The 26,635-nt window shown below is 42.9% G+C and overlaps 2 protein-coding genes across 4 annotated transcripts in view; one reads left to right on the forward strand and one right to left on the reverse strand.

The window, feature by feature from the left end:
• fchsd2 (FCH and double SH3 domains 2) overlaps positions 1–11,961 on the reverse strand; it is a 191,275-nt gene extending 179,314 nt beyond the window's left edge. Inside the window, exons 1-2 of one of the 3 annotated variants that reach the window (XM_078402167.1) lie at positions 11,141–11,961; positions 10,136–10,233 (exon numbers count right to left, since the gene is read on the reverse strand). In XM_078402167.1, the coding sequence (XP_078258293.1) occupies positions 10,136–10,233; positions 11,141–11,161 (119 nt within the window). In that variant the 5' untranslated portion in view covers positions 11,162–11,961. Of the gene's footprint in view, positions 1–10,135; positions 10,234–10,837; positions 10,869–11,140 lie in introns of those variants that run through there. The other 2 variants (XM_078402169.1, XM_078402168.1) reach the window with 2 other exon arrangements.
• A 236-nt stretch (positions 11,962–12,197) lies between these two features.
• The window catches only part of LOC144595107 (P2Y purinoceptor 2-like), a 62,764-nt gene continuing 48,326 nt past the window's right edge, over positions 12,198–26,635 (forward strand). Inside the window, exon 1 of the mRNA XM_078402171.1 lies at positions 12,198–12,231. The gene's annotated coding sequence lies outside the window, so the exon portion shown is untranslated. The remainder of the gene's footprint in view (positions 12,232–26,635) is intronic.

Raw genomic sequence — 26,635 nt, forward strand, 5'->3', positions numbered from 1 at the left:
CATAGAAAATTGGCATTTCTGACAGAGAAATCGGCTTACAAATAGTTGATTGGAACAGAATCCAAGGACTGCCTGTATTGTGGATTTCAACATAATATATATTTAAAATCTAAAGACTTATTAAGAGATGAAATCTTAGCCCATATATATGCTGAGACACTGCTTTTAAATGTCCTATTAACATCAGTAGCGACCCTTCCCTTGTATACCCTTTTCCACCCCCCCCCCCTCCACCCCTTCCCAATGCTCTTCCACAACAGACTAGAACTGTAGAAGGCACTATGGCACAGCTGATTGAACTGTTGCCTCAGTGTCAGAAACCCTATTCGATTCTGCACTCAGATGCTGTCATTGCGGAGTTTGCACATTCTCCTTGTGACTGTATGGGTTTCCTCCCAGTACTCCGGTGTCCACATGTATCTCGAAGATTTGTGGATTTTTATGTTAATTTGGCCTCTGTAAAATTGTGTGGAGAGTGGATGAGAAATTGGGATAACATAGAACTAGTGTAAGCAGGTGGCGAGGTCTCAGTGGGTTGGGGAGCCTGTTTCCATGCTGTATCTTTCAATTAAATCCCTCTATACATCAATGCTGTTATGGGTCTTACCATTAACTGTATACTTTCCCGTTACGTTTGACCTCCAATAGAGCAACACTTCACACCTGCGCAGATTAAACACCATCTCCCTTTTCTCTGGCCACATTTGTAACCGATCTACATCCTGCCATATCCTTTGACACCTTCCTCACTGCGCGCAGTTCTATCAATTTTGATGCCCGCTGCAATTTAAACTTTCCCCCCACCAAAAAAACAAAACACTGGAATAACTCAAAAGGGCGAGTTCCTTCAGCAGTTTGATTTTTGCTCCAGATTCCAGCATCTGCAGCGTTTTGTGTATCAACTTCTGCCAAGCATGTGCATAGATTTAGGGCGAAGGGAGGTTTAGAGGGGATCTGAGAAATATTTTTTTCACCCAGAGTATGGTTGAAATCTGGAACTCACTGTTTGAGGGAATGGTGGAGACTATGGGTGCCAGGACTGAGGCAGCTCAATAGCTGTCAATAGCTGAAAAAGGGATTAGTATAGATATGCATTTCCAAACGAAGTGACTGAAAAATAAAATCAGCCAATATTTTTCTTATTTTACTTAGTAACTGAAAATCTACTATTGTCCTTATTATAACCAAGGAGGAATGGGCAATGGATCGGAATTGACCATTTTAAATATTTCCATTTTTAAAATTCTCTAAATATCAATGTATATCCAAAAAAATGCACTCAGTGTTTACCCAAAATCTTCATTGGCTAGGTGCTGCTGTAGAAATGTTCACATTTGTAAAGAAAGAGGATTTTGTTTAATTCTCATCCTACCTCTTCATCACTAAACAAAAGCTTGTTCTCTAAAGTGAAATGAGGCATTGTCAAACATAACATTAAAAATAATGTGCATTCAGATACAAAAGCACCAGTGCACATGTGAAACAAATATAATGTTAAGTGATGTAACGAGACAAGTCATGGGAAGAAACATGATGCCATTGCACACACCAGAAAACGGGTTCATAATAATAATGATTTACAGTGTCGGTTAACAAATCCATCAAATGCATGTTATTCCTTTTCCACATATTTAAACATGGACTAGAATCATGGATATACTAGATTTTTAAGCTTAAAATCGACCACAACCGCCAGGGGTTTTCCCCCTCAGTGAGTTCGGTAACCAGCACTCATTGTGTTCCCATTTTCCCTATCATTCCTGAACCAAGCCAAACTATTGGAAGAGCAAGGACTTGAGCAACATAAGGGAATGCATGGGTGGGCCAGAAAAAGCCCCGTAGCCAGCTACACTCTGTCAAACCTGTCAGATTTGTTTAATGCTTCAGAACTTCTCTGACATTCAGAAACGTTTAAAGCTATTAAAATGTATTAACCAATTAAGAAAACTAAGACCATTAAATCATCACTTAAACCTACCTCATTGATTGCCATAAGGTAGGCAACCGATTGCAAGAACCTGGGGAGCATTTTCTACTGTCAAATTTCTGTTTTATATTTATATTTAATATTAAATTAAAGAATTTCAAGACACGTGGAACCTGTCAGAAAGTCATGGACACTGTTAGTAACCTACACAACTACGCATACAGGAAGCATCTACAAGTGCAATAGCTTAAACAGCAGCAGCATATTTAGAGGTGATCACACTGCAGCATTAGTGTATGTTGATTGGGAGGGAATGGGTTGCCACCTGGCAGTCACACAGATAGAGTTTGCTCTCTTGGACTTTGGAAAGGACAATTATTCAAAGGCGTAGTGCAATAAGAACCACAAACATAGAATCATGAGCCTTAGCTGTAGAGAATTACAAAACAGGAAATAGAGCAGATGAATGCATGTGAAGAAACAGCATAGGAGGGCGCACTATTTATGGGTAATGGAGGACCTCACAAGTCACCAGGTTGCACCTCAACAGGAATGGAAACAAATATTTGTATAGAGGAAGATGGGGAGCAGTTTTCCTCATGCTACTGGAGATGGTTTAATCTCGTTTGGCAGAGCTATGAGCACCTGATGGCAAAATCAGAAAGGAAATAGTTAAATTGTTAACATATTCAAAAGTACTTGAAAGATAAGCTAAAAGGAAATGGAGATGGGGCAAGTCCAATATTTCAGAATGAAAAATAGAATTAGCTCAGAAGCCCAAAATGTGGAATCAGTTTGGAGACAAGAAAGAAACCTCTGGTTGTGGTAATATTTTGCCCCCCTTAACATTAGGTAACATCTACTGACAGTAGAAATCAAAAATAATATGGGCTGGTAAGAAAGCTACTGAAATAATCAAGCTATTTTAATAATCATATAAACTGATGAATGAAATTGGAAAAAGTTAGCCCTGCGAATGTGTTCATAGCAGAAATGTGCAATGTCTTATTTGATAGCGATGCATTTAAAATTCAGAGGGCTGGCTATTTAGATCTGGAAATGTGTAATGTGACAGGATTAATTAACAATTGTATAGTAAGCAACTTCCCGGGAACAAGTGATTAAAAATAACATAGTAGAATTTCAATTTCAATTCAAAAGCGAGAAACTTAAAGTTAAAATCCATGTCTCGAATTTATAAATCCAATGCAAAGATATGAGGGCAGAGCTGGCCTAGGAAGATAAAAGGACAAGGTGGTAAATTATGCTCTGGTAGATACTTAGGGTGATGCTTTATAAATCTCACCAAAGTTGTATTCTGATGAAGGTTTGAAGGATGCACCAACTGTTCATAAATAAGGAAATTAATGCTAGTAACAAATGAAAAAGGTGCACAGTATTGTGAATCTTAGTGGTAGGCCAGAGGATTGCAAAATTTCAGGGAACTAGCAAAAGATAATTAATAAAATTATAAAGAGGGAGAAAATAGATGAGTAAAAACTAGCAAATAATACAAAAATAGCATATGATTCGACAGATATAAAAAGTAAACATTGGATCATTAGAAGACGAGACTGTAGAATTTATACAACTGCTGGAATAAGTTAGTGGGAAAGGCAGGATCTCTGGAGAGAAGGAAAGGGTGACGTTTTGGGACGAGACCCTCGACCCGAAACATCACCCATTCCCACTCTCCGGAGATGCTGCCTGTCCCGCTGAGTTACTCCAGCTTTATATGTATATCTTTGGTTTAAACCAGCATCTGAAGTTCCTTTTTACACATTGTAGAATTGATAGTCGGGAGTAGAGAAATGACAAACATTCATATAATTGTTTTAGATCGGTCTTCATAATTGAAGCCATTGAAACATCCCAATAATAATAAATAATTAATGCAACTTTCGGAAAGGAGGCAGTTAATAAGATTAAAAGTCAAGTGCCCGGGATCTAATGGCCTGCATCCAAGGGTCTTAAAGGAGTGAATTAACTAGTTGTAATCTACCAAAACTCTCTCAATTTTGGAGAGGTCCCAGAGGTTTGAAAAACTACAAATGTAATGCTATCATTCATGAAAGGAGGGGAACAGAAAGTTGACAAACTATAGGTCAGTTAGGCCACATTTGTCATCGGGTAATGCTGGAATCTAATACTTGGGAGGCAATAACAAGACATTTAAAAAATCATTAGACAGTCAAAGAGAGCCTACGTGATTTTTTGAACGGGAAGAATTGTTTCTAGTTCTTTCAGAATACAATAGACAAGATAAATGTAACATTTGATTTCCAGAAAGCATTTGATGTGGTGCCACATAAGATGTCACAGTACAATTAATAATGCATGGAGATGAGGTCATATATTTGCTTTGATAACAGAGTAGCTAACAGAGGCGCCAAAATAAATGGGCCATTTTTGAATTGACTATCAGTAACTAATGGGGCATCAGTGATCATTGCTGGGGCCACAACTATTTATAATCTATTTTAATGACTTGGATGAAAGGACCAAGTATTCTGCAGCCAAATTTGCTAAAAACATATAGGTGGGCTAAGATAGTGCCAAGGAATCTCAACCAGTTTCCGCTCTGCCCTTGGACTCCACGTGATATCCAGTAACAAAGTGCAGTTGAAAAACTACCAGAAATCCTGGGCCAGTAACTTCCAAATTTCATAATTTACAAAGAACCCTGATACTTGCATACAATCATGCTGGGAAACACTTGTGTAACAGCTAGCAGAACGAAAGCAAGCATGCAGATTCCTATCTCGTTATTTTGCAAATATTTTATTTATATTTTAAGCATAAAAATAACACCAATGACTTCAGTGAGCAAAAACTCAAATAAAATGGCAAACAGACAAACATACCACAGTAGATTCTACGCTATATTTAACATAATCTGAAGTACAAGGAGAGATTAAACAGAGTGGGCCTGTATTCTCTTGAATTTGGAAAAAGGAGAGATAATCTCATTAAAAGACCTTCAGTCTGAAGAAGGGTCTCGACCCGAAGCGTCACCCATTCCTTCTCTCCCGAGATGCTGCCTGACCTGCTGAGTTACTCCAGCATTTTGTGAATAAATCGATTTGTACCAGCATCTGCAGTTATTTTCTTAAAAGACCTTAAAGATTTAGTTCCCAAATATATTCAAGATTGTGAACGATGGATTAGGTAATCTGATACACGATTAGTAGAGGAAAGTGGCACTGAAGTAAAAGATCTGGGTTTTTATCCGGTTTTTCGCCTCTCCCAGGAGATCACACGGTTCTTTTGGGTGGGAAGAAGGGCGATAGTGGGAAGGGGGTTGGGGTAGGATCAGCCATGATCGTATTGAATGGCGGAGCGGGCTACTCCTACTCCGGTTGGCCTACTCCTGCTCCTATTTTCTTGCGTATCAGACAGAATTTTATTGAGGGGTCAAATGGCCTACAGTTGCTTCTATTTCGTAGATTTGAACAGATAGGTCTGCTGTAATGTGAAATGTTCCAGAGAAATATTGCATTATGGAATATAAAAACAATTTGTCAATGGGGACAAAAGGGGGTTAGGGATTAGAGGGGTTCAGACTTGCAATAACAAAGTTATTTTTCCCTCGAGGATTTTCAAAAATAGGTCTTTTGAACAGCTGCAAACTAAAGGCTATGTGGTACATTGTTTAAGAGAGTATCGTATCTTTGAACAAGTGTCAATAGAAGAGATTGCTTGTCAATTTCAGCAGGAGATGCAACACCTGTCCCTTTACCTCCCCCCTCGACTCCATCCAAGGACACAAACAGTCTTTCCAGGTGAGGCAGAGGATCACCTGCACCTCCTCCAACCTCATCTATTGTATCCGCTGTTCCAGATGTCGACTTATCTACATCTGCGAGACCAAACGCAGGCTCAGCGATCGTTTCGCTCAACACCTGCGCTCAGTCCGCCTTAACCAACCTGATCTCCCGGTGGCTGAGCACTTCAACTCCCCCTCCCAATCCCAGTCTGACCTTTCTCCAATGTCATATTGAGGCCCACCACAAATTGCAGGAACAGCACCTCATATTTTGCTTGGGCAGCTTAGAGCCCAGCGGTATGAACATTGACTTCTCTAACTTTAGATAGCTCCTCTATCCCTCTCTTCGCCTCCCCTTCCCAGTTCTCCCACTGTCTTCCTGTCTCCACCTATATCCTTTCTTTGTCCCGCACCCCCCCCCCCTGACATCAGTCTGAAGAAGGGTCTCGACCCGAAACGCCACCCATTCCTTCTCTCCAGAGATGCTGCCTGACCCGCTGAGTTACTCCAGCATTCTGTGATACCGTGTCAATTTCAATGATCACTTGCAGTGAATTTGAGACAATTCTGATTACTGTGGTGGTAATCAAATAAATGACCTTTCATCATAATTGGAAAAAAGAGGAAAAGCATGTTTTAAATGGGAGAGAATGGGAAAGGTTGAAGAGAACGAGGTTAAAGAATGAGGCAGGAGAGAAGAAAAAATGCTAGAACTGATAGAAGCAGTTACAAGAAACTGAAATAAAAGAATGCTATAAACAGCCAACAGGCCATGGGGGTGAAAAATTATGTCACAGGTTAATAATATAGCTCTGCTTTCAACACGGTCATCCCCACCAAGCTCATCACCAAACTCCATCAGCTAGGCCTCAGCTCGTCGTTTTGCGACTGGATCCTGGACTTCCTGCTGGAGTGACTGCAGGCAGTGAGAATGGGCCAGCACCTGTCCTCCACTATCACCCTGAGTACCGGCACACCACAGGGCTGTGTTCTGAGCTCCATGCTCTACTCCCTATTCACACACGACTATGTTCCTGCATTCGACACCAACACCATTGTCAAGTTTGCAGACAACACTACGGTGATCGGGCTGATCACCAACGGTGATGAAACAAAATACAGAGCGGAGGTGCAGAACCTGGCAGACTGGTGCTCTGATAACAACCTGTCCCTAAATACCACCAAGACCAAGGAGCTGATCATCAACTTCCGTAGGTCACACAACGGGGAATACGCCCCGATCTTTATCAACGGGGACAGTGTGGAGAGAGTGTCCAGCTTCAATTTTCTGGGCACTCACATTTCGGAGGACCTAACATGGTCCAATAACACTGCTGCGCTGGTCAAGGCGGCACAGCAACGACTATTCTACCCAAGAACACTGAAAAAGTCTGGTCTACCCCAACAGCTGCTGACGACCTTCTACCACTGCACCATAGAGAGCATCCTAACACATGGCATCCCTGTGTGGTACCTCAGCTGCACAGAGGCAGAGAGGAAAGCTCTTCAGCGGGTAGTTCATAGAGCTCAGAGGACCATCGGAACACAGCTACCAGCCTTGGAGGGCATCTACAACACACGATGCCTCAGAAAAGCCACCAGCATCCACAAAGACTCTTCACACCCCTGCAACAGTCTGTTCGAACTTCTACCATCGGGTAGACGATACAAGGCCTTCTACGCCCGCACCTCCAGACTCAGGAACAGCTTCATCCCCAGGGCCATAGCTGCTATGAACCGGTCCTGCTGAGCCGGATGGTCACATCGCACAGTGAACCGGCACAGATCTACTTGCACTTTACTCTGTTTTAAAACTGTTCTAATTTGTTTCATTGGGTTGTTTAAATTAATACCGACTAGCTAATTAATTTATTGCATCGTATGGGAGACGCATTCCCAATCTCGTTGTACCCCTGTACAACGACAATAAAGATATATTGTATTGTATTGTATTGTATAATCGTCTGTTAAAACTGGTCAGTTCTGGCAGTAATAAGAAAGGCTAGTTATCTGAAATTGTTTTATCGAGTCCCCAGTCTTGCCACATGGCTGGATAGAACATCAGGTGCTGTTTTTCAAACATAGACTTCCTTGGAACAGTTCAGGAGGCCAAAATTAAACTGACAACTAGCATTTGAAGGCTCAGGGTCTGAACCAAGATGTTCTACAAAACAGTCATCCAATCTGTGTTCAGTTTGCCCACTGTAGAAAAGATCACACTGTGAGCACCAAGTGCATTATATCAAATTAGAAGTACAAGCAAATTGCTGCCTCATCTGTAAGGATCCGTTTGGCTTCCGGATGGTGGGAACGAAAGAGAGAGGTAAAAGAGGTGATGCTTCTCCTGTGGTTGAATGAGAAAATGCAACAAAAAGGAAAGTGTTTTTGGTGGAGCCAGTAGTGAGGGAAGCTATGGAGGAAACTTTGGAATGTGGAAAAAGGGAAGTAAAGGAAAGACATTCATTGCTGGAGTTGCGTTAAAAATAGCAGAGAGTATGCAGATGACTGCAGATGCAGATGCAAAGGAGACTGCAGATGCTGGAATCTTCATCTAAAAGAAAACTGCAAGAAGCAACATCTGAGAAGGCAATGGACAGACCTTATAAGGGTGGGAAATGTAAATGTGGTCACAGCCTAATCAACCCTTTTTGGAGGGAGGAGGAGTGCATGGTGTGAGGGTGTGAAGCCATGTGTACAGGAGGACAACTCAAAAGCATGAGCTTGCAAAATCTTATTATCAGAACATATATGACAAAGCTCGAGAAATTGGGAGAATGGAATGGAGAATGGAATGAAGCAGGGTGAGACATGTAGTCCAGTTAGCTTTGGAAATCTTTGAACTAATAATGAACGATCCCAAGACAGAAATAGGGAAGTCAATAAAAGGATGCAGCAATGTTATTTCCCTTGTCTAGGGTGTTATCATATCATATCATATCATATATATACAGCCGGAAACAGGCCTTTTCGGCCCTCCAAGTCCGTGCCGCACAGTGATCCCCGTACATTAACACTATCCTACACCCACTAGGGACAATTTTTACATTTACCCAGCCAATTAACCTACATACCTGTACGTCTTTGGAGTGTGGGAGGAAACCGAAGATCTCGGAGAAAACCCACGCAGGTCACGGGGAGAACGTACAAACTCCTTACAGTGCAGCACCCGTAGTCAGGATCGAACCTGAGTCTCCGGCGCTGCATTCGCTGTAAAGCAGCAACTCTACCGCTGCGCTACCGTGCCAGGATCCAAAAGTTTAAAACCTATGGGATCCAAGGCAAGCTGGAAAATTGGATTCAAAATTGGCTGTCACAGGTGTCAAAGGCAGCGGTGGAGGAGAGTTTGTTTTCAAACTGGAAGTCTGTGATCAGTGATGTAACAAGAATCAATGTTGGGATCCTTGATGTTTATGAAATAGGCAAGAGACAAGTCAAGAGATTACGTCAACTCAATACATTAACAACTTGGATACAAATGCAAGAGATATGATTAGTTAGACTGCACAAAAATCTGTGGTATAGACAGTGAAAAATATTGTTAGGTAGGCTGCAGCATAATATTGGTCAGGTGGAAAGTTGGACAAAGCAATAGCAAAAGGAATTTAATGCTGACAATTGCAAAATGATGTACTTAAAAGTCAAATCAGGGTAGAAAATATACACACAATAAATGGTAAAACACTGGCCAGAGTGTTGATGACCAGTGTGACTTTAGGGTGCATCTTTCAGGGTACTGAAAATGGCAGGTAAATATGGGTCGTTTGTCTTATCAATCATGGCAAAAATCATAAAAGCAGCAATGCCACTTTAAAAAACAATGAATTGGCATACCTGAAGTATTGTGTGCATTTCTGGTCATGACACGATACGAAAGATCTGATTGTGCTATTTGTGTGTTTTACTTAAGAGCCATGGGTTACACAACCAAGAGGTCAAACAGTCAACACAAATAAGAAATCTTTTCAGCAGATTACAAATGTTTGAAATTCTCTACCCAAGATGTATGTGGATACTCAATAGCTGAAACCGGACAACTTATTATGTACCATCCAGCTTATTGTTCTTTAGGAAAATGGAAATACAGTTTAATGAAGTGTACAGAGATTACAAAATGTAATGGTTGACATATGGCTGAATATTATTTTAAGACGCAAATGAAAAATCAGGAAGATTGCTGGAAAATCGAACAACACCTGCAAGTATTCACAAGGTTATTGCAAGAAACCCTCGTATGCTTTTAAATCAGAGATACGCAAATTCAATTTAAGAAAATAAAATGTAGATTATGACAATGCCTGTTATTCCAAAAATGAAGATAACACAATTTCAGAATTTTCATTTTAGCCCATCTGTAATGAATCAACTGAACGCCACAAGGAAAATGTGCCCACAATTTATGATCTTTATTATTCAGTCAACAAGAAAGTGTTAGGAAATCTTACCTCAAATCTTCCAATAAATCGCATTCACCTTGATGCTTCGCCTGAAGTTTAATCATTTGCTCAGCATGGCTGTTTTTCAGTTCTTGAGTGACTTTTACCTTTGATAAGAACACACTTCTTTCAGAGATAGCAAAACCATACAAATAAAAGTACCGGCCAAGCTACAACTGAACCCACCAACTTCCTCCTGAGAACTTGCAAAAATAAACATAAAATAGTACTAAACTTCGGTATGTTATGTCATAACACAAACCCCAGTGCCGGTAAAAAAAACTCAATATGCCGTTTATAAATGTAGTCATGTAACGTCCTAAATTATGTAAATAATACAGAGCATTTCAACCAGACTTGTGAACATCATAACACACCGCTGGTCTCGAAAACAATTTTGGAAAATTCTACCCTTTCACGTCGCGAGAAAGTCGCTGATTTAAAGTGTAGTTTTATAGACCATAAAGCGCCTTTCTTTGAACACTCAACACTCTCTCTCTCTCTCTCTCTCTCTCTCTCTCTCAATTGCAAGGATTTTAAAGGGCAGATGTGTACATATTTTGGACTGTACGTCGACGCAGACGTGATACTTAGCTGGATGGAGTGTGATGTATGAAAATAAATGTTTGGTTTCCTAGAAAAAAAACCAACCCGCTGCTCTGCCTCCAGAAAAACAATAACACCCCCTCCTTTCACATACAAATCTCTCACCATCCACCGTGATTTTCAAACTCAACCGAGCTCACATCTTGCATAGTTACGTTCCGACACAAATGGTGTTAACAAAAAAAAAAAGAAAAAAAAAGGGGGTATCCCTAACCCCTCCAGCACACGCGCAGACAAGGTAATTAACACTTACTTCCCTGCTTTAATTCAAGCTGTAAATCCGGAAGGTGCTTCTGAACACCGGAGACATTTACACCCCCCCCCCCCCCCCCCCCCCCCTTCCCCCCTCACGACATTTCTTCACACAACAGCGAATAAAGATGTCTGGTTCGGGATAAGCTCACTCACCTTTCTCGGAGGAGGCTGCATGTTGAAGAACTGGTGGGCAGCATAAATCCCGACGTCGGCGGCTGAGGAGAAAAGCCGAGGAGAAGGGATGGGAAAGCCACCGCTGCTGAAGGGAGCAGGGGCTGAGAGTGGGGACGAGAAGCGACGAAGGGATGCCAGCGAAGGAAGGAAGGAAACTGCGGTAGTGAAAGAGAGAGAGAGAGAGAGAGAGAGAGAGGGGACGAGAGTAAGCGCGCCCTGGCTCCGCGCTGGCGGGGTCGTCACTCCAGCACCGCCATGATTCTTCTCCCCGCTCCTCCTCCTCCTCCTCCTCACACTCGGTCACTCCGCCGCCACACTCGTAGAAAGGGACAACAAGCACCGTTCGGGGGGAGGCGGTGAGCATGAAACACCGAGCCGCCCGCACAACAGCGACCACCAGTGGAGACGGCTCTCCCTCTCTCTCTCAAGACGGCGGCCGAGGGGCGGGCATCTTTGGCTCCGTCAACACAGCAACAACAAAAAAAATGTCTTCGTGTCAAACGCCAATGCGGCCCAGCGGGCGCCCCCGCTCGGAGGCGCACGGCCTCGCCCGTTGTCAGGCAACCGGCGCCCGCGGCCGATGCAATCGAGCCCAATGGTGCTGCTTGGCTCGACTCGATCGATTAATTAGTAGCCGCGGCGGACATCTTTCCTGTCAACACCGGGAGCCAGCTGCACCTGACCTTTAACAAGTCCCAACGTTATGTCGAAGAGAGAGACACAAAATGCTGGAGTAACTCAGCGAGAGAGAAGGAATGGGTGACGTTTCGGGTCGAGACCCTTCTTCAGACTGTGAGTCAGGAGGGGGAGGGAGTCCAGAGATATGGAAGGGTAAGGTCTGTCTAGACTCCCTCTCCCTGACTCACAGTCTGAAGAAGGGTCTCGACCCGAAACGTCACCCATTCCTTCTCTCCCGCTGAGTTACTCCAGCATTTTGGGTCTATCTTCGGTGTAAACCGGCATCTGCAGTTCCTACATCTCCCAAATGTTGTGTGTTGACATAATGACTATTATCATTAATCGAGACTCGTAATGCTCAGCTTCCAGAAGGATTTTTAAAAAAAAATTGTGTAAGTGTGCAGCTTGTTTGGAGAAATCGTTTTTCTTTTTAAGGACACATTGCTGGAGTAACTCAGAGGGTCAGGCAGCATCCCTGGAGAACATGTGGAGGAAGGAACTGCAGATGCTGGTTTACACCGAAGATTGACACAAAATGCTGGAGTAACTCAGCGGGTCAGGCAGCATCTCTGGAGAAAAAGTATTGCTGACGTTTCAGGTTGAATAGTGAAAGGCCTCAGATAGAATGGATGTGGAGAGAATGTTTGCACTAGTGGGAGAGTCTAGGACCAGACGCCATAGCCTCAGAAAAAAATAACGTACATTTAGAAAGGAGATTAGGAAGAATCTATTCAGTCAGAGGATGGTGAATCTGTGGAATTCATTGCCAGAGATGGCTGTGGAGGCCAAGTCAATGGATATTTTTAAGGTGGGGATTGACAGATTCTTGATTAGTAAGATTGTCAGAGGTTATGGGGCAAAGGCTGGAGAATGGGGTGGAGGGGGAAGATAGATCAGACATGATTGAATGGCGGAGTAGACTTGAGGGACTGAATGGCCTTATTCTGCTCCTACAACCTATGAGATCCTTCTTCAGACTGGATAGCACGCAACAAAAGCATTTCTCTGTACCTCGGTACACGTGACACTAATTTGAACAGACTTCTACATCATTGTTTAAAGTCATTTTTCGGGATCTGGACATCGCTGGCTCTTGACCACACTTGAGAAGGTGGTGATAAGCCATCTTGCACCTGTGCTGTCCTGGTAATGGTGTTACTGCAGCACTATTGAGGAGGGCGAGCATGAAGGAATGACTGCATATTTCCAAATCAAGATGAACGTTAAGAACTCCAACTAAACTACGACCTGCCTGGGGTGCCTAGGGACTTTGGGCTTCGTTTTGTTTTTACACTATATTGGGATTTTCTATTTAACTTTTTTTTGTTTTATTATATTATCTATTGAGTACTGTGTTTACAAACCTGTTGTGGTGCTGCTGCAAGTAAGAATTTCATTGTTTCACTCTGGTACATATTACATAAAATGCTCTTGACTCCTGGAGAAGATGTATTTGGTTCTCTTAATCTTCTTGTCGGTGAACACTGAGTTTGAGCAATGTTGGCTGAGCAGTTTAAGCATGTTCACTACCAAATCCCCTACTCGTGCTCTTCTAGTTCATTACCTTTTACCCTTTACCTCTACTGTCTGAGTAGCATAAGCTGGTTTGCTACTAAACCTCAACTACTGTTCTTCTGTAAGCAGGTAACTGCAGTGTTTTTTTATAGATGATACACAGGTTATCTTTAGGCTGAAGGTCCTGCCCAAAGGAGCTTCAACAGTGATGTCCTGGATATGGGTTGATTGACATGTGATAACTATATCTATCTTCCTTGGCAAATCTCTCCACCCATTGGAGAAAGTTTCCATTTGATGCACATTAACTGCAGTCGTACGAGGGCTCCTTGATGCCAAATTTGGTCCAATCATGACTTCAGTTGAGTTCAGTTTAGTTTATTGTCACGTGTACCGAGATACATTGATAAACATTTGTTGCGTGCTAACCAGTCAGCAGAAAGACAATACCTGATTACAATCGATCCATTTACAGTGTATAGATACACGATAAGGAATATTGTTGAGTTTGTTGTTACATGTGCCAAGGTACAGTGAAAAGTAATTTTTGTTACATGCTAACAAGTCAGTGGAAAGCTTGTTGCCAAGGATAGACACTACACCCCTGGAATTAAGCTTTTTGATCCGTGTATGGATCAAGGTTGTGATGATGTATTGCCAAGACGAAACTTAAACTGGGTATCATGAGAAGGTTATCGGTGAGTAAATGCTATGCCATAGGACTGTTGACAATATAGGGACTCCCTAGATCATGAAAGACCAAACTTATGAAAATCTGACTACGCAAACTCTGCCATAACTTTTTTTAGTTTAGTTTATTGTCACCTGTAATGAGGTACAGTGAAAATGTTAAGAATGTTTGCTACATGAATGTAAATAGTAGAATGCAAATGAATACCACAAGTGGAAGCGTATGGCAGGAAGCATCATCCACCATATACATTCAGACATATTGTTTCAGTGTGGATACTTGCCACATTGACGTAGCCCTTAATTGCACTGCAATAAAAAGCAGAAAGTGACAAAGTGGTTTCAAGGATGCTGAACCTTCTCAGATGTGTAAATTGGTCGATTTAAAAAAATAACTTGAAAGCTATTTTGTAATATGAAGAATGCCAAAGGCTTTCTTCTATCTGAAGTGTATAAGGTCTCACAAACTCAACAATGAATACAATTTTGAAGGACAGAGAGCTTATGAAAGGAACTGTGAAAGTTTCAGCACCTTTAAACTCAACTGTGGTAACAAAACAGCGTTGGTGCAACCACGGGTGAATTGGAAAAGTCGTCTACCTTGTGGATGGAAAATCAAATTAACAGAGGTCAACAGCTTAGCCTAATGGTGATTTATGCTGAAAATTGAAGTCTTTTCACAGAATTGAAAGGAAAGCATGGTGATCCCAACCCAAATCCACGGCTAGTCGTGGTTCATTAAACAGATTTGTCCTTATTTTCATAATGTGAAATTGTGTGGAATGAAAGGGTCAGAATTGTTTCCTGATGTGTTGGCGGCAAAAAAATCATCAAAGAAGGTAAGATTATGACATAGCTCATGTATTAATCAGAAACCCCCCCAAGCATTTAAGGGCATCAGTAAGGTGTGCAAATGCAAATAAATACAATTTTTAAGGTGAAGGGGAAAAGATTTAATAGGAATCTGAGGGGTAACTTTTTCACACAAAGGGTGGTGGATGTATGGAACAAGCTGCGGGTGGAGGTAATTGAGTCTGGGGCTATCCCAACATTTAAGAACCAGTCAGGCAGGTACATGGATAGGACAGTTTTGGAGGGATATGGACCAAATGGGGGCAGGTTGGGACGTATAGCTGGGACATGTTAGCCAGTGTGGCTACTTTGGGCTGAAGGACCTGTTTCCGCACTGTATCACTCTATGACTAAAACCGAGGAGGTGGCAATTGTTTTCCATGTGATGGCATCAGCAATGGCACAGTTGGAGAAAATTGACCCTAATTCCTCAATTCTTGTGAATAGGGGAATGGACAAGAGAGTGGGTTGTTTATCGAGAAATATATGAAGAGAAGAAAAAGGTCACTATCCAGTTTTCACTTGATGAGTTTATAAGGAAGGGTAAAGGGCCTGTGCTTTCCACATTTCCACAATTTTCCCCTTCCTCAACCTCTTTATGTCATGAGTTATCTAATGCACCACCTTTAACTACAATTACAATTTGATCGCTTCCGATCTCATTTGGAAGTGAATGCTCTGTTAGTGTAATAAATAGTATTCAAATATGTTGTGCAATTCATTAACGACTGGATACAGTATATATTCCATTAGTTTAATTGTGAGAAATATTAAGGTGAACATACATGAATGACAATCAAATGAAAGAATTATAGGACATAAACATTGCACAAAAAGTAAGGAAATTTGTGTTTGGTAGATTATTTCTTTGTTGTAACAATGCTTCTTGGCAATAAATCTTATACCGTTGGAAAGCCTGTTTATTCCCCTTTTAAATGGTGCCACATTTGTAAGGAACATGCATTTGTGGGATGAGCAGCAGAGCTGAGTATATGGGTTGCGCCCATGAAAAATTTGCCAAATCTTCTCTGCCAATGCCAAACAGCTTATTCTGCTGTTGCTATTGACTCTTGTTTTGAGCTTCTGGTACCACCAGGTGCTGACAATCAGGTGCCTGATTGGCACCTAATTGGCAGCATCTGTGAGCATGGCACCCTGCTACAGTGGTCAGTAGATGTCTGCTCCAAGAATAGGCATGCCACGTTTGACTGATCTGGATAGGGCCCGTGCGATAGGGCAACTTCAAGCTGGTGTTCCGCAAAACCAAGTTGCGGCATTATTTGGAGTGAGCCCTAGTACCATCTCCAAAGTGAAGGCCAAGTTCCATATAACGGGGGATGTCGGAGACAGGCCGCAAAGTGGGCGTCCCAAGAAGACGACACCCAAAGAAGACCGTTTCCTCACCCTGTCAGCACTTAGGAACCGTAGGAACCGTAGGCTGTCTTCTACAGATTTGCAGTCAAGGTTTGCAGGACGATATGGCCAACGGCTCTCTGCCCAGACAATTCGGAACAGACTGCACGCAGCCGATCTCCTAGTTTTAGGGAGAATTGTTTGTTTCCGACTTGCAGAAAAATACATTTATCAAAAAAAGCCTATGTTGCCTGGGGACTGCCTCTATTTTCCCAAACTGTACTGATTATAAGAAACATAGAAAATTAGGTGCAGGAGTAGGCCATTCAGGCCTTCGATCATTCAATATGATCATGACTGATCATGAAAATCAGTACCCCGTTCCTGCTTTTTCCCCATATCCTTTGATTCCTTTAGCGCTAAGAGCTAAATCTATCTATCTCATGAAAATTATTGAGTAAACTGACAAGTAGCCATTATTAGTTCCATTGATTTGACCTGCTTTTTGTGAACTAGACATACATAAGCAATAGGTGGTAGATGCATTGTTGTAATTGTGCCAGAACAGCTGGCTAGAGGGGTGATGTTGCTACAGTTTAGCAATTTTGTGGTCCTACACCCTTTGCAGTGTGTAGTGCTTCCAGCTATTTTGTGATACCATGTGGAAGGAATTGAATTGGCTGAAGACTGCTGGATTCTGTGATGGTGGGATATCGGGAAGAAGTGCAATTAGATTATCAATAACTTTGCATTACTATTCAAACATGTTTGCAAATACTTTAGCTTATGTTTAGCTCACAAGTGTTGGGTGATACCATGGTTGAGGATGTGGAGCTTCCTTCTACCTCTCCTTAATTGCCCATCACTCTACTCGACAGGGTGCGTGAGGTCTAAAGAGCCTTGATCTGGTCTCTCTGTGAGTTTGCTCAGCTCTGTCTATTGCACAGTTTGAAATGCAAGTGATCCTGTGTGGCAGCCTCTCTAGATTAACACCTTATTTTTAAATGTGCCTGATACTACTCCAAACATGTTTTTCTGCACTTCTCGTTGAACCAGGGTTGATCAGCTGGTTGGAAAGTAATGGTTGAGTGAGAGATATGCTGCACCATGAGGTTACAGGTTGTAATGTTATGTTTATCTGCTGCTGCTGATGGTCGTCAGTGCCTTGCAGATATCCGGTCTTGAACTGCAAAATAGTGGAATGTACGAGTGAATGGCCTGTTATAGAGAGATATATGACGAGAAGAAAAAGGTCACCATCCAATACTGTTCTGAGTTTATCACATTTTGCACAATTGCAGTGGCACAAAATGGAAAATGTCGATAGGGCTTTTTATCCACAAGCACTGAGCAGTGCCATAGCTGTTGTGGACAGATGCATCTGCCACAGGGAAATTGATGAGAATGCAATAAAATAGATATTACCTTGTGATGGTTCACCGCCTGTTGTAGTCTGGCAGTAGTGTCCTCCTGGATGACCTGCTTGGATAGCAATACATTCTGTGCTCTTGCTGCAACCAATGAAGCACTGCTTCATTAACTGACAGGAGACCGGGGGAACGTAATCAGGAGAAGGTTGCCTCGCTCATGTCTCGCGTAGTGTCTTGACTTCAATGGGTTTTGGAGCAAATGCTGAGGATTCTAGGACCACTCTGTACTACTTGCATATCACTTGTGCCACCCATTCTGATGGGTTAATCCTGCCAGTGAGACAGAATGTATTCAGGGTATGTAATCTATGAGGTAAGATTCTACAAATATGACTGCATCAGGCTGCTGCTTGACTTGTTAACATAATAACCTTAAAAATAGCAGCAGGAAAAGCCCATATGTCCCTCTTTAAGGTGCTTAGGATTGTGGTTGGTCTTCCACTTCAGCACAATTTTTCAGCATTATTTCCAAATCTCTTGTTTCTCTTAATGCCCAGAAACCCATCGATCGCTGTGTTAAATGAACATAACGACTGAAGTTCCACAACCAGAGGGCAGAGAATTCCAAAGGTTCACAACCTTCTGAATATAAAGACATTTCTTAACAAACTATCCCTGGGTCTTGGACTCATCATTCAGAGGAATTGGCCTCTCTAAATCTAGTCTGTAAAATCCTATTAAGAATTTTTAAAGTTTCCATGAAATTTCTTCTTAGCCATCTAATCTAAAAAATACAGTCCCAGTTTACTCAATCTGTTCTCATGCAGCAAACCCACCATCCCTAGAATCCGACCAATGCTGCGTTCCCTCTATTAAAAAAATACATCCTTGAGTAAGGAGAACAATTCTGTACACAGTACTTTGAAGTGCAATCTTGCCAAGGTGCTTCGCAATTCTTCCTCCCACTTGGGCATGGTGGGGCAGCGGTAGAGTTGCTGCCTTGCAGTGGTGCAGCGCCAGGAGACCTGGGTTCGATCCCGACTACAGGTGCTGTCTGTACGGAGTTTGTACGTTCTCCCCGTGACCTGCGTGGGTTTTCTCCGAGATCTTCGGTTTCCTCCCACACTCCAAAGACTTACAGGTTTGTAGGTTAATTGGCTTGGTAAATGAAAAATTGTCCCTAGTGGGTGTAGGATAGTGTTAATATGCGAGAATCGCTGGTTGGCATGCTGAAGGGCCTGTTTCCACGCTGTATCTCTAAACTAAACTAAACTTGCCATCAAACCCTCTTGTAATAAAGGCTAATATATATCATATGCCATCTTAATTGCTTGCTGCACCTGAATTTGGGTTTCACTTGTGTAATAGTTCCATGACTCAGTGTGACAGCTTTCTCACTTTAGATACCAATTTGTAAAATGCCTTTAAGGTCAATTGGGCTAAGAGCCATTTTTTTACATGTCTGTAATTGGTATCTAGTTAGTCATTAGGTGATCCATCTAGTTTTGTTATTTGTTACAACATTGTGATAATGGTAAATGTGAAAATGGCTTAATTGGGCATTTCGGAGTCAACCAAACTGGTGAATCTGAAGTCATGTATAGACCAGACTAGATAATGATGGTGAATTCTTTCCTTGAAAGGAATTCATTTGTTAGACGTGTTCTTCAAACAAAATGGTCATGCTCATGGTCATAATTACTGATTCTAGTTGTTGCTTTTGTCACATATTTGATGCTATTAATTACATTTGAATTCCGAAACTGCCACTGTGGGGTGTAGACTGATCTCTTAACTGCCGGTTCAGTAACTTATTTCCTGCACCTTCACCATCCTTTGACAAAGAACAGCTAGAATAGCAAACCTGGGGAACTTTCACAGGGAAATGTTACTGAAATCTTTCACACCACAGAATCTAATTGGTGCAGGTGCAGAGTCCAGAACTGATTGGACATGTGCCAATTGCTGTCTGTGGTCTGAACAGTTTGTAATGTGAGCATTTGCTCAAACCTAAATTAGGGCTTATACACACACACAATGCTACATTTTGATGATCGAAAGTCCCTATTTTACTAATGAAGTTGTGTCATGAAGAATTCACTTGGTACAGGTTTACAAATGATTAAAACTTGTAACTACAAATTCATTGAAACTACAAACTATTTCAGTGGTGCTCGTATTTATTTTTTGAGGAATAGAATTAATAAAACAACACTTATGTAAAATGTATTTAGAATCTGGTAAGAGAACTGAGAACTTTACTACACACTTACAGAAAAGAGAGACCAAACGTAGATTGGGCGATCATTTCGCTGAATCCCTTCGCTCAGTCCGCCTGAACCTACCTGATCTTCCGGTTGATAAACACTTATTGTCATTCCCATTCCCACACAGATCTTTTTATTCACAAAATGCTGGAGTAACTCAGCAGGTCAGGCAGCATCTCGGGAGAGAAGGAATGGGTGACGTTTCGGGTCGAGACCCTTCTTCAGACTGATGTCGGGGGTGGGACAAAGGAAGGATATAGGTGGAGACAGGAAGATTGAGGGAGATCTGGGAAGGAGGAGGGGAAGGGAGGGACAGAGGAGCTATCTGAAGTTGGAGAAGTCGACGTTCCTACCACCGGGCTGCAAACTGCCCAGGCGAAATATGAGGTGTTGCTCCTCCAATTTCCGGCGGGCCTCACTATGGCACTGGAGGAGGCCCATGACAGAGAGGTCAGACTGGGAATGGGAGGGGGAGTTAAAGTGCTGGGCCACCGGGAGATCAGTTGCGCTAATGCGGACCGAGCGCAGGTGTTCAGCGAAGCGATCGCCGAGCCTGCACTTGGTTTCGCCGATATAAATAAGTTGACATCTAGAGCAGCGGATGCAATAGATGAGGTTGGAGGAGGTGCAGGTGAACCTCTGTCTCACCTGGAAAGACTGGGTCCTTTGATGGAGTTGAGGGGGGAGGTAAAGGGACAGGTGTTGCATCTCGTGCGGTTGCAAGGGAAAGTGCCCGGGGTTGGGGTGGTTTGGGTAGGAAGGGACGAGTGGACCAGGGAGTTACGGAGGGAACGGTCTCTGCGGAATGCAGAGAGGGGAGGGGATGGGAAGATATGGCCAGTGGTGGGGTCCCGTTGTAGGTGACGGAAATGTTGGTGGATGATATGTTGGATCCGCTGGCTGGTGGGATGGAAGGTGAGAACGAGGGGGATCCTGTCCTTGTTGTGAGTGGGGGGAGGGGGAGCAAGAGCGGAGCTGCGGGATGTAGAAGAGACCCTAGTGAGAGCCTCATCTATAATGGAGGAGGGGAAGCCCCGTTTTCTGAAGAACGAGGACATCTCGGAAGCCCTAGTCTGAAACACCTCATCCCGGGCGCAGATGCGGCGTAGACGGAGGAATTGGGAGTAGGGGATAGACTTTTTGCAGGGGACCGGGTGGGAAGAAGTGTAGTCCAGATAGCTGTGCGAGTCGGTGGGCTTGTAGTAAATGTCCGTCACTAGTCTGCCTCCTGTGATGGAGATGGTGAGGTCCAGAAACGAGAGGGAGATGTCAGAGATAATCCAGGTATATTTAAGGGCAAGATGGAAATTGGAGGTGAAGTGTATGAAGTCACTCACACAGTGCTCCCACACAGCTCTTTCTGTCCAATGTCTCCTCCATTATCAGAGTGAGGCTAAATGCAAATTGGAGGAACAGCATCTCATATTTCACTTGGGCAGCTTACAGCTCAGTAGTATGAATATTGATTGATCCAACTTCAAGTAACCCTGGCATTCCCTCTCTCTCTATCCCTCCCCCTCCCATCGCACTAGCTTCTCGCTTTCACCCAACAAATGGCTAACAATGGCCTGTTTCCTTTATCATCAGTACTTTTTTTGCATATCTTTCATTCATTGTTCTTTATCTCTCTACATCATCATCTATATCTCTCATTTCCCTTATGCCTAATGAGTCTGAAGTAGGGTCTCGACCCGAAACGTTATCCATTCTTTCTCCCCAGAGATGCTGCCTGTCCCGCTGAGTTACTCCAGCTTTTTGTGTCTATCTTCCAGCCCAGATATTAGGTTGGTATGATTAGCGGGTTTATTTACCTAGACAGCAAAGACAGGAAGATTACCAGATAAAAGGCTTCAAGTTCTATAAGGGTTGGAAAAGATATTGAAAAAAACAGAGATGCTAAAAATCGGAAGTATAAATACAGAAGCACTGAGCAGATGAGGCAGCATCTGGGGAAAGAAGAACAGGGTTAATGTTCAAAGTTGAAAATCTTGCATTAGAACTTCATCAAATGACAAGTGGAACCAAAATGTGTTTCTACTGGGAGAATTTAAAAACTGGACACGACAAGTACAAATTAATTTACAAATAAATCCAGGTGAGGATGGAAGTCCTTCATGCAGAAGACTTGTGAATGGGGAACATAGAAAATAGGTGCAGGAGTAGGCCATTCGGCCCTTCAAGCCTGCACCGCCATTCAATATGATCATGGCTGATCATCCAACTCAGTATCCCGTACCTGCTTTCTCTCCATACCCCCTGACCCCTTTAACCACAAGGGCCACATGTAACTCCCTCTTAAATATAGCCAATGAACTGGCCTCAACTACCTTCTGTGGCAGAGAATTCCACAGATTCACCACTCTCTGTGTGAAAAAAAACATTCTCATCTCGGTCCTAAAAGACTTCCCCCTTATCCTTAAACTGTGACCCCTTGTTCTGGAGTTCACCAACATCGGGAACAATCTTCCTGCATCTAGCCTATCCAACCCCTTAAGAATTTTGTAAGTTTCTATAAGATCCCCCCTCAATCTTCTAAATTCCAGCGAGTACAAACCGAGTCCAGTCTTTCTTCATATGAAAGTCCTGCCATCCCAGGAATCAATCTGGTGAACCTTCTCTGTACTCCCTCTATGGCAAGAATGTCTTTCCTCAGATTAGGAGACCAAAACTGTACGCAATACTCCAGGTGTGGTCTCACCAATGCCCTGTACAACTGCAGCAGAACCTCCCTGCTCCTATACTCAAATCCCCTCGCTGTGAATGCCAACATACCATTCGCTTTTTTCACTGCCTGCTGCACCTGCATGCCTACTTTCAATGACTGGTGTACCACGACACCCAGGTCTCCTTGCATCTCCCCTTCTCCTAATCGGCCACCATTCAGGTAATAGTCTGCTTTCCTGTTCTTGCATAACCTCACATTTATCCACATTATACTGCATCTGCCATGCATTTGCCCACTCACCTAACCTATCCAAGTCACGTTGCAGCCTCCTAGCATCCTCCTCACAGCTAACACTGCCCCCCAGCTTCGTGCCATCCGCAAACTTGGAGATGTCGCATTCAATTCCCTCGTCCAAATCATTAATATATATTGTAAATAGCTGGGGTCCCAGCACTAAGCCTTGCGGTACCCCACTAGTCACTGCCTGCCATTCTGAAAAGGACCCGTTTATTCCTACTCTTTGCTTCCTGTCTGCCAGCCAGTTCTCTATCCACATCAATACTGAACCCACAATACTGTGTGCTTTAAGTTTGCATACTAATCTCTTAAGTTTGCATACTAATCTCTTAACACATTGCAACAGAAAATGGTTCAGATAAATAGGGTAGATGAACTTAATGGAAAGTTTATTCTCACATAGAAGATTCCCCTGCTCAATGCTGGGGAAACCCCCATAAGACTGGACAGCCAGTGAACTGTACATGAAGTGACTGATCTGACCTCCAAAATGGGCCGTGCTGTCAATCCAGAATTTGACAATATGTGTGTAGAACTCTAAGGTTTACTGAATTTTGAAGGGTTGAATAGCCCATTATAGTTGATCTCTTCTACAGAATTTAAGTAGTTGCACTGTCCATTTTGTACTATGGCAATCAGAAACGAGCACAGCATTCTAAGTGCATTTCCAAAACTGCTTCTGGCTATTTGTGGCTTTTTTTCTTGCCTTATCAAAGGTAGGGCCTTTGACAGTTGCAATTGGCTTAGCTTCCTGAATGTTCCCAAAAAGTGGATCTGACAGTATCTTCACTTGCTTCTCTATGAAGTCTACCAGGTCAGGAAATATAGCTCAATATCCAAGCTTTTCCTGTATCTCACCTGCCTTATCCCTCCACTGGTCTCTGAGCTTGTAAGGCTGTTTTAGAAGGATAATCTTCATATTTGAAGCGAGATGTTTCATTGCATTGCAACAACCTCTAAGGAACAGTGAGAATGCTTGCAATGCTTTCTCATCTTCTAATCTGATCGCTGACCAGGCCAATGCCTTGGCCATATACACCGATCAGCCAAAACATTATGACCACCTGCCTAAAATGCTGTTGGTCCTCCGTGTGCCGCCAAAACAGCGCCGACCCGCCGAGGCATGGACTCTACAAGACCCCTGAAGGTGTCCTGTGGTATCTGGCACCAAAATATTAGCAGCAGATCCTTCAAGTGCTGTAAGTTGCAAGGTGGAGCCGCCGTGGATCGGACTTGTCGAACGAGCACATCCCACAGATGCTCAATCGGATTGAGGCCTGGAGAATTTGGAGGCCAGGGCAACAACGCGAATACTTCATCATGTTCCTCAAACTATTCCCGAACAATGTGTGCAGTGTGGCAAGGTGAATTATCATGCTGAATGAGGCCACTGCCATCAGGGAATACCATTGCCATGAAGGGGTGTACCTGGTCTGCAACGATGTTTAGGTATGTGACACGTGTCAAATTGACGTCCACATGAATGGTCGGACGCAGGGTTTCCCAGCAGAACATTGCCCAGAGCATCACACTCCCTCCACCGCCTTGTCGTCTTCCCACAGTCGGTTCGGACCAGACGGGATAGCCTTTGTTGCCCTCGCACATAGATGAGCCTTGGGCGCCCAATCCCCTGTCGCCAGTTTGTGGTTTGTCCCTTCTCGGCCCACTGTCGGTAGGTACTCGCCACTGCTGACCGGGAACCAATGTTATTCACTTCACCTGTCAGTGGTCATAACGTTTTGGCTGATTGGTGCATGCAGTGGCAATCTTCTGTTCATTGCTAAAATGCTCTTTAAGCAGCTTCCTTGCATCAAGATAGCCCCGGGTTGAAGATAAGTGTTGACAGTTGCGGACTAAGTCTCTTGCTTGACCTTTTGTATATTGCTCCAGAAAATGTAATCGTTTGTCTTTCTTTCCACTCCTCTCTCAAATGCCCTAATGGAAATTTCCTACTGCAAAGGATCACCATCATAAACAAGAATGTCTCTTGGTGGTAGAGTAGAAGAAAGATTTTGTTTAGCCAGAAGAACAGTAATATCATTTTGCCTCTGCATTTGGTTATACATATCACCTTGGCTTCCATCATACAGTTCAGGGAGGCTAATGCGAGCATGCCCCAGCACACCTTTTTGCTCATGAGTCTTTGCCTTTTGCCTTTCAAGAGGGTGTTGAGTTAGATGGGTCGTATCACGAGCTCTAGCAAATGGTCCCAGAGTTGTTTGTTTCGGTCTAACAACCTGTTGCCCTTGATCAGGCAAGTATTCAACTGCATGTGGCTCTAATTTAGCTGATGTTTCCTATTGAGCAGTTCCTTTTTTCACATAAGAGTTCATCCTATCAGATACTATCCAGCTGCTTCTTGCTTTCATTGCATCAAGTACATTGAGTCGTGTCTTGGTTGCTGCCATTGCAGCATCTAGTTCCAATTGTTCCTTCCGTCTTCTCAGCTGTTCCTTCTGTCTTCTCCGCTGTTCCTCTCCTTGTCTCTTCTGTTCTTCCTCTTGTCTCTTCTGTTCTTCCTCCAATTGTTCTTCTCCAATCTCATGCCTCCCTTCCATGTAGACAACCTGTTCTTCGAGAACGGCCAGAACTGCCTTAGCTTTTATCCGAGCAGAGAGCGTTAAAGATGCACATGATGAAGAACGAGATTTGAGGCACAATTTAGAGTTTGAGACATTTGAAGCACTGTCTTCGGGTCCAATGATATCTAAGTTTACACCACTCTGTCGTGTAGCACTCTCAGCAATGGAGTGTATAGTTTGATGACCAACCTTGAATAATCACGCAGGAGTATCTTGTGTAAACTCATTGAAAGTGTCCACTGTTCGGTGCATCCACTGATTTTGCTTTTCAAGTTCATCTTCAGGCAGTGATAACTGTATCAATGCTTCATATTCTTCTTTCATTTCATCATTGAGCTGGTTAAATTGAATCAAGTTGGATTGTACTTCATTTACATTTTCACTTGATTTTATTAGCTCTTTCGTGGCTTCCATTAACCTGCCAGCTTGTTTATGTCTTTAGTTTTTCCTTGTCTCGTGCTTCTCAAAGTGCAATTCACAGCCTTTGGCTGTGAGTTTGATAATTCTCTTTTCCACCTTTTCAGAATCTTTTCTGATGTCGCCACCTTGTGGCAGATCATCAGATCTAACCACAAACATACTTGTACACTATCCCTTTAAGACGTTTAGAGGTAAAGTCGTATCTTCACAAAAATTGAAAAAACTGATATCTTGTGATAGTCAAGGTCACTTCTTTGTTCTCGGCATTCCAAAGTTTTCAGTAGCAGTTTTTCAATACAACTTCTGAAATGCAGCTTTTCCAGTAAAGCTTAATGCTGTACTCACTATTTCCTGCGCGTGGCTTTCGAAGTTTTCAGTGTCCGTTAGTCAGATTAGCGCAGGTAGCGACCCTGTCCTGGTCTGTGGAATTCGGTCATGCTTGCCATAAAACAATCCTTCTTCCGTCCAGTCGATTCACAAGCTCCAGTCTTGCTCATAGAGCCAATTGTTACTTTAAATGGTTCTTTAGAGACAGGTCTTACCTTTTTTTTTACTCATGGAGCTAGTTCTTACTTTTAATCACTCATGGAGCAAGTTCTTACTTTTAGTGTGGTGGCAACTTCGGTCCTTCCCACTGAAGTCCACTCTGCTTGCCACCACTGGAGTGGAGTGATCGATCTTGACACAAACCAACAATGGAGAGATCTTAAAGATGTTTCAGTTTAATTAGTCGTTTATTGAAGTAGTAATGCAAACAGATCTGTATCTATCCGCTTTTCTCTCAT

This window comes from Rhinoraja longicauda, chromosome 7 (assembly GCF_053455715.1).
Source record: "Rhinoraja longicauda isolate Sanriku21f chromosome 7, sRhiLon1.1, whole genome shotgun sequence".
NCBI lineage: Eukaryota > Metazoa > Chordata > Chondrichthyes > Rajiformes > Arhynchobatidae > Rhinoraja > Rhinoraja longicauda.